The following is an 8,938-nucleotide window of genomic DNA, read 5'->3' on the forward strand; positions in this document are numbered from 1 at the left end:
CGATACTGGCTTGTTTGGACTCTGACTATCGGTAACGTTTGACTACGGCTTGGCTTTGTGTGCTTGGGACTTTTGCTCGGACTCTTTTGATCTCTCTGGCTTGACTCTTGGACTGTACACTCTCCCTCTCTGCCTTGCCCCACTGGCCCTGTCGTACACACACAATGGAGGCCCAGATAGCAGCCACTGCCAAGGCAGCCTTTTACCATCTATGGCTGATTAGGCAGTTGGTTCCCTTCCTCGAACGCAGTGACTGGGCGACAGTGATCCACGCAATGGTCACCTCGAGATTGGACTACTGCAACGCTCTCTACATGGGGCTGCCCTTGTCCCAAATCCGGAAGCTGCAGCTAGTGCAGAATGCAGCAGCCAGGCTGCTGATGGGCCTCTCTATTCGTGAGCGCATCTGGCCTGTGCTGAGGGAGCTGCACTGGCTGCCAATAGCATACTGGTTTCGCTTCAAGGTGCTGGTTTTGACCTTTAAAGCCCTACATGGCCGGGGGCCTGCCTACCTGAGGGACCGCCTTTCCCCACACGTTCCCCAGAGAGCACTGAGGTTGGGGACTCAACATCGCCTGACTGTCCCTGGTCCAAAGGACGTCAGATTGGCTGTCACCAGAACCAGGGCCTTCTCGGTGGCGACTCCATACTGGTGGAACAAGCTCCCGGAGGACATCAGGGCCCTGCGGGACCTTCTACAGTTCCGCAGGGCCTGCAAGACAGAGCTCTTCCACCAGGCTTTCGAATAGGAGGCGCCACTGAACAAGCTAGTAAACATCTATTACTGGCACTTTCTTTGGGATACTGGTCTAGTCATACAAGGCCAACTACAACGATCGCCACCTGCACTTCATCGTTTGTATTTAATCTGCACTTTATATTTTACTGTTAGGATTTTATCTGTTTTTATTGTAAATTGTTATTGTACACCGCCTTGAGCCTGCTTGTCAGGCCAGGCGGGATAGAAATCGAAATAAATAAATAAATAAATAAATAAATAAATAAATAAATAAATAAATAAATAAATAAATAAATAAATAATACCTGGAAATTTGTGATCCTACAAATTGGGGACCCTGGCATCAGGTTTTTCTTTTATCTTTGACAGTTAATTAGAGCAATTACAGACCTATTAGATTAATTGCCTTTTCACTGAGATGAAGAGTTAATTTTGGCCTTCCGATCTTGCGTGAAAAAGATAATCAGGTATATCTTCAGATGCACCTGTTTGATTTTCTCAGCCTTCGCTAAGAACCAATCATGTATCCGGATGATGAAAGATCTAACATTAAGATAAGACCGCTATTTTTCTATATCAAGGTATTGGATGCGATAAGCAAATCAGATTTCTCTGGATGGAACGTCCAGAAGCTATTATGTGAGATTTGGGTTGGTACGTGTGACTTGGGTTTGTACAAAATTCCCTAAAAGCCGTTTAGGACAATAATCTAAAAGCTGGCTTGCTTTAAATTACTTATTCAAACCAACGAAACAGGAGTTTGTGAATAAACTTTTTGAAACAGCAGAAAATGATAAACTGACTTTAGAAATGTTGGCCTTCCGATCTTGCGTGAAAAAGACGATGGACACATATCAGGTATATCTTCAGATGTACCTGTTTGATTTTCTCAGCCTTTGCTAAGAACCAATCATGTATCCAGATGATGAAAAATCTAACGTTAAGATAAGACCGCTATTTTTCTATATCGAGGTATTGGATGCGATAAGCAAACCAGATTTCTCCGGATGGAACTTCCAGAAGCTATTATGTGAGATTTGGGTTGGTACGTGCGACTTGGGTTTGTATAAAATTCCCTAAAAGCCGTTTAGGACAATAATCTGAAAGCTGGCTTGCTTTAAATTACTTATTCAAACCAACGAAACAGGAGTTTGTGAATAAACTTTTTGAAACAGCAGAAAATGATAAACTGACTTTAGAAATGAGACTAAGCAAAGAGTGGACATTTCAAATAACATGGAAAAAGTTTTATGATTGGTATAATGTAAATATAATAGAAGATTAGGCAATTATAGCACATTGGACTTGAGAACACAGAAGAATGGAAAGTGTCTGATAGAGTGTTTTTATTAATTAAGTAACAGGATATAAGCATATAATGTAACTGTACTCTTGGTATATATGTTATGTGTAGTAGAGTGTCTGTTTGTAGTGTGTAGATTTGTTTGTTGTAGATTATAAAAGAAAAATTAATAAAAGTGTACCTTTGGGTACTTAAAAAACTTATTCAAGTATGGTTCAGAAATGCTGGGAGATTTTATTATATTGGCACTTGCTTTCACAGCAGCTGCAAGGTTAATTTTCACATGTTTGTGTTTTCTAATGACTTGTCTAATAAAGGCTGCGATCACACACACTAAACAATCCACTTTCAATCAACTTTCAATGCTCTTTAAAATCTGATTCTGCCAGTTCACACAGTAAGATACAGTTGGAAAGTGGATTGAAAGCAGCCCTGTAGCCAGGGAATTTTTTTGGGAGGGGGCCTCGGGGGCCCTGCCAGCTAATTAAATGAAAGTACAGTGCAGGGGTACGTTCGAGCACTTTGGGGAGCCCAGAAAAAACATGAGGGGGCCCCGTGGGCCCCATGTTAGCTACAGGCCAGATTGAAAAGTAGATTATTTTGTGTGTGTGATCGCAGCCAAAGAGAATTAATTCTTTTTTTCATTACAAGATAGTTTACCTCTCCGCCTGGTTTGCTGGTAATAGCTCAAAGAACAGAACTAGCAACTAATGCATGTGCACTATCAAAATTACGGCATGCAGACAACCTGACCTGATAGATCCTGGAGCTATCCGGGCCAAAGAGTTTAAAGAACAATTCTTAAGCTGAAGTCCTAAGAGCACTTTCCTGGGAGTAAGCCCAATTGAACAAAACGGGGCTTACTTCTGTGTAGACCTGCTCAGGATTACTCTGTTAGAGGAGGAATCGGCCCAGATTCTCTAACTGGAGGCCGGAGCACATCATCATCTCGTTACACCTAGACATCAGTTCTTTCTCCTGACCCTCCGTAACTCCCCTTCACTTGATCCACAGGCCTGCCCCTTTCAGATACCTCCTTGGCGCTCATCCACATTTCAATGAGGTTCAGACCATCGTTCCGGGTCCCATTCTGCTTAGAATCATCCGGATATTCAGGGTCGGGTGTCTGCCGGGGCGTCATGTACTTCCGGCCCCCTCCCAGGATCACCTGTCAGTAGATAAATACAACGGTTTAGCTAGCGATGCAGTTTTTAAACAATGGGTTGTTCACACAACACAAGGACACAAAAAGAGTCCTGCTGGATCAGACCACTGGTCCATCTAGTCCAGCCTCCTGTCTCACACAGTGGCCAGCCAGTTCCTCTGGAGGGCCAACAGCAGGGCATGGAGGCCGAGGCCTTCATAAGGACATCAGAAGAGCCCTGCTGGATCAGACCAGTGGTCCATCTAGCTCAGCATCCTGTCACACACAGATGCCAACCAGTTCCTCTCTAGGGCCAACAACTGGGCAGAGAGGCCGAGGCCTTCGTAAGGACACCAGAAGAGCCCTGCTGGATCAGACCAGTGGTCCATCTAGCTCAGCATCCTGTCACACACAGATGCCAACCAGTTCCTCTCTAGGGCCAACAACAGGGCAGAGAGGCCGAGGCCTTCATAAGGACACCAGAAGAGCCCTGCTGGATCAGACCAGTGGTCCATCTAGTCCAGCCTCCTGTCTCACACAGGGGCCAACCAGTTCCTCTGAAGGGCCAACAACAGGGCAGAGAGGCCGAGGCCTTCATAAGAACATCAGAAGAGCCCTGCCGGATCAGACCAGTGGTCCATCTAGTCCAGCCTCCTGTCTCACACAGGGGCCAACCAGTTCCTCTGAAGGGCCAACAACAGGGCAGAGAGGCCGAGGCCTTCATAAGAACATCAGAAGAGCCCTGCCGGATCAGACCAGTGGTCCATCTAGTCCAGCCTCCTGTCTCACACAGGGGCCAACCAGTTCCTCTGAAGGGCCAACAACAGGGCAGAGAGGCCGAGGCCTTCATAAGAACATCAGAAGAGCCCTGCCGGATCAGACCAGTGGTCCATCTAGTCCAGCCTCCTGTCTCACACAGGGGCCAACCAGTTCCTCTGAAGGGCCAACAACAGGGCAGAGAGGCCGAGGCCTTCATAAGAACATCAGAAGAGCCCTGCCGGATCAGACCAGTGGTCCATCTAGTCCAGCCTCCTGTCTCACACAGGGGCCAACCAGTTCCTCTGAAGGGCCAACAACAGGGCAGAGAGGCCGAGGCCTTCATAAGAACATCAGAAGAGCCCTGCCGGATCAGACCAGTGGTCCATCTAGTCCAGCCTCCTGTCTCACACAGGGGCCAACCAGTTCCTTTGGAGGGCCAGCCACAGGGCAGAGAGGCCGAGGCCTTCCCCTTATGTTGCCTCCTGGCTCTGGGATTCAGAGGATTAGTGCCTTTGAATGTGGAGGTTTCCCTCAGTCATCATGGCTAGCAGCCATTGATAGACTTATCCTCCATGAATCTATCTAAGCCCCTGTCATGATCTGGGCTGTGCCACCAGAGGCCTACTAGGCCCAGGGAGCCTGGCTAGCAGTAGGCGAGGCTGGGCCTACAACTCCCAGAAGCCCCTGAGAGGTTTTGGAGCCAAAATTGACCAATAGGAAAAGAGGAGGGCTTGGAATAGAAGATCTGGAACAGCAGGAAAAGCTGTTCTTCTTCCCAGAGGGCAGAGCCAGAAGGGACTGAGGCTGCTGTGGGGGAAAGACCCTCATCCTGAGGGAAGGGTGAGTAGTCTAGTGCCACTTGGAATAGTGAGCTAGGGACAGTATATATTCAGACGCGTTAGGGCACCCACTTACTGTTATTCTGCACCTTGTTGTTTGACCTCCTATGAAATAAACCTTTTCCTTGTTGTACTCTGCCTGGTCCTCACGCCTACTATTTGGCCAAACAAGGGAGGTCTGAAGGTCTTGGGAGGGTGCTCTGGGCCTTCTCAAGGGAGCCTGGAACCAGAGTGGTGGCAGCGTCAGGTGACACCCCCACCTGAGCCGTGACATCCCCTTTATAAGATGTTTATTCCTGTGGCCATTATGACATCGTCCGGTAGCAGATTCCACATTTTAATCACTCTCTGTGTAAAGAAGTATTTCCTTTCGTCTGTTCTGAACCTGCTGCCCATCAGCTTCACGGGATGCCCTCGACTTCCAGTCTTTTGCGAGAGGGAGAAAAAGTTCTCTTTGTCAGCTCTCTCCACCCCGTGCATCATTTTATAAACCTCTATCCTGTCCCGTCCCCCCCCCCCCAATACTTATCTCTTTACTAAATGGAAAAGTCCCAGACTCTTCGGCCTTTCCTCACAGGGAAGGTGTTCCAACCCCATGTTTTGTCAGCCTGTTCCTACCAAGCAGAGAGCTTTGCTATATATGGTGCTTGCTCAGATTTTTATGGGAGGAAATTTCTCCTGGATTCTTTGTTTAAGGTATCAACTTTGTACAAAACTTATGGTCTCAGGAGATAATACCTATACACCCTTAGAGTGCTGTAGCGCAACCCCCCAATCTCCAAGCATGCTGAGTTGCTCAGTCCAGCAAGAATTTGGGGAGGGGAGGCACCTTGGTGGGGGTATACTGCCATACAGTCCTCCCTCCAAAGCAGCCATTGTCTCCAGGGCAGGGGTGATTTCCTGCGGAAGCACACGGGAGCGGAGCTCCGGCAGTAAGGAGCCCAGGGGCGGGCACATGCAACAAGCCCCACCCCCTGCTCCCAGCAGCCCTCAGTCAGAGCAAGAAGCAGCCAGGTAAGTTGCAGAGCCCCCCCCCCCGCCAGCCTACAGGTATCAGCTCTCCCTTCTCTGTGAGGGCAGATCTGCGCGTTACCCCCCCCCCATAGCTAGCAATCCAAAACAGTCCAGTGGCACCTTTAAGACCAAGTTTTATTCAGGCACAAGCTCTCCCTCCTCCGCGAGATCTGCACGTTCCCCCCTCCCCGAATGCTAGCAATCCAAAACAGTCCAGTGGCACCTTTAAGACCAAGTTTTATTCAGGTACAAGCTCTCCCTCCTCTGTGAGGACAGATCTGCACGTCCCCCCCCCAATAGCTAGCAATCCAAAACAGTCCAGTGGAGCCTGAGCGGTGGGTGTTGCCTCCTGACACACTTCCGGTGATGTCAGGGGCTGTGGCATATGCAAATGAATTATGCTAATGAGTTATGCTAACGAGCTCCTGCACCTCTTTTTCTACGAAATGACCCCTGGTTTGTGTAGTCTGGAGATCAGTGGCAATTCCAGGAGATCTCCAGGCCCCGCCTGGAGTTTGGCAACCATTACCTCCCATGGCTGTGCCTCCCAATCCCAGCCCTATGGGGCTACCCACTCAACCGGCACTCACATTGATGTCTGTATTGTGGACCAGCTGGTAAGCAATGTCTTTGCAGCCCTCCCGGATGGCCTCTTCTGGCAAGTCGTCGTCAGCGTACCAGTCTCGGTTGACCGAGTGCGCGTAGGAAGCCCCCGGAGAGGCGTGCTGGATGCGGGTGGTCGTCACAATCCCCACAGCCTTGCCTGTGCGGAGGGAGAGAGGACAGACGTGGGTCAAGGAACTGGGGGTGGACCAGGCCACTAAGCGTTAAGTCGCTCGCTTAACAAAGTAGTCGGAGGGTGATTCGGCAAAGATTCGGCTTTATTCAACAACTCGGACACAGCTCCAACACGGATCAACCTCTGATAGCCAGAACAGCTTTTACACTGCAGCTGTCCTGCTTTTAAACTCTCCCAGCTAATATAGCCACGGCGACTGTACATGGAGCTGCGGTGGCTCAAGTGGTTAAGACGCTGAACTGCAGGCTGTGGAAGGTCGGTAGTTCAGCAGTTCGAGACCCGAGTGTGCCGCATGACGGAGTGAGCTCCCGTCTCCTAGTTCCAGCTCCTGCCAACCTGGCAGTTCGAAAGCAAGAAATTGCAAGTAGATAAATAGGGACCACTTCGGTGGGAAGGTAACAGCGTTCCATGCGCCTTGGTGTTTAGTCATGCCGGCCACATGACCACGGAAACGTCTTCGGACAGCGCTGGCTCTTCGGCTTGGAAACAGAGATGAGCACTGCAACCCTAGAGTCAGACTCGACTGGCTTTCGAGCAAGGGAACCTTTACCTTTACTGTACATTTACCAACCAATAAGTTTGTATGCATAAGGACCAATCACGGACGTTCCCGCTCAGGGAGCTTGCTGACAAGTGATTGGATGGTTCTTCCTGGGCTAGCAATGCAATTGGATGGATTTGGATCCTAACCCAGGTCTTTACATGGCAATTCAATTATGTTGTTCACATACAGTTATGCATTCAATGGCAGCAATTGAATACATTAAACTGAGCAAAGAGGGGCAAGCTTTGAAAAAGTGTGTGTGGGGGGGTACACTGACGGCAATTGCTCTTTGGGGGACGACAATAAAGACGTCTCGCCCAGAGATCGCAAGTGTCAATCCCTCATGTGGTCCATCTCGTCCAGCATCCTGTCCCACATGGTGGCCAAACAGTTCCTCTGGAGGGCTGACAGCAAGGCACAGAGGCTGAGGCCTTCATAAAAACATCAAAATAGCCCTGCTGGATCAGACCAAGGGTCCATCTGGTACAGCATCCTGTCTCACACAGGCGCCAACCAGTTCCTCTGGAGGGCCAACAACAGGGCAGAGAGGCCGAGGCCTTCATAAGAACATCAGAAGAGCCCTGCTGGATCAGACCAGTGGCCCATCGAGTCCAGCATCCTGTCTCACACAGTGGCCAACCAGGTCCCCTGGACGGCCAACAACAGGGCAGAGAGGCCGAGGCCTTCTCCTGATGTTGCCTTCTGGCTCTGGGATTCAGAGGATTAGTGCCTCTGAAAGTGCAGGTTCCCCTCAGTCCCCATGGCTGGTAGCCACTGACAGACCTCTCCTCTGTGAATCTATCTAATCCCCTTTCAATCCGGTTTACTCCTGTGGCCATCACTACATCCTCTGGCAGTGAATTCCACATTTGAATCACCGTAAGAACATAAGAAGACGAGTGGTCCATCTAGTCCAGCATCCCATCTCACACTGTGGCCAGCCAGTTCCTCTGGAGGGCCAACAACAGGGCAGAGAGGTCGAGCCCTTCCTAAGAACATCAGAAGAGCCCTGCTGGATCTGACCAGTGAGGGTCCTTCTAGTCCAGCGTCCTGCCTCACACAGGGGCCAACCAAGTCCTTTGGATGGCTGACAACAGGGCATAGAGGCTGAGGCCTTCCCCTAATAAGAACATCAGAAGAGCCCTGCTGGATCAGACCAGTGAGGGTCCTTCTAGTCCAGCGTCCTGCCTCACACAGGGGCCAACCAAGTCCTTTGGATGGCTGACAACAGGGCATAGAGGCTGAGGCCTTCCCCTAATAAGAACATCAGAAGAGCCCTGCTGGATCAGACCAGTGAGGGTCCACCTAGTCCAGCATCCTGTCTCACACAGTGGCCAACCAGTTCCTCTGTGGGCCAACAACAGGGCATAGAGGCCGAGGCCTTCATAAGAACCTCAGAAGAGCCCTGTTGGGTCAGACCAGGGAGGGTCCACCTAGTCCAGCCTCCTGTCTCACACAGGGGCCAACCAGTTCCTTTGTGGGCCAACAACAGGGCATAGAGGCCGAGGCCTTTATAGGAACCTCAGAAGAGCCCTGTTGGGTCAGACCAGGGAGGGTCCACCTAGTCCAGCCTCCTGTCTCACACAGTGGCCAGCCAGTTCCTCTGTGGGCCAACAACAGGGCATAGAGGCCGAGGCCTTCATAAGAACCTCAGAAGAGCCCTGTTGGGTCAGACCAGTGAGGGTCCATCCAGTCCAGCCTCCTGTCTCACACAGTGGCCAACCAGTTCCTCTGGCGGGCCAGCAACAGGGCCGAGAGGCCGAGGCCTTCATAAGAACCTCAGAAGAGCCCTGTTGG

General features: G+C 50.2%; 1 protein-coding gene across 1 annotated transcript in view; it reads right to left on the minus strand.

The window, feature by feature from the left end:
- LOC107113453 (alkaline phosphatase, tissue-nonspecific isozyme-like) overlaps positions 1-8,938 on the minus strand; it is a gene marked incomplete at its 3' end in the record, with an annotated part of 43,375 nt that overhangs the window by 7,012 nt on the left and 27,425 nt on the right. Inside the window, exons 5-6 of the mRNA XM_015414783.1 lie at positions 6,389-6,561; positions 3,076-3,210 (exon numbers count right to left, since the gene is read on the minus strand). Coding sequence (XP_015270269.1) covers positions 3,076-3,210; positions 6,389-6,561 — 308 coding nt within the window. The remainder of the gene's footprint in view (positions 1-3,075; positions 3,211-6,388; positions 6,562-8,938) is intronic.

Source organism: Gekko japonicus, unplaced genomic scaffold, assembly GCF_001447785.1.
Source record: "Gekko japonicus isolate JY-2015 unplaced genomic scaffold, Gekko_japonicus_V1.1 scaffold1662, whole genome shotgun sequence".
Taxonomy (NCBI): Eukaryota; Metazoa; Chordata; class Lepidosauria; order Squamata; family Gekkonidae; genus Gekko; species Gekko japonicus.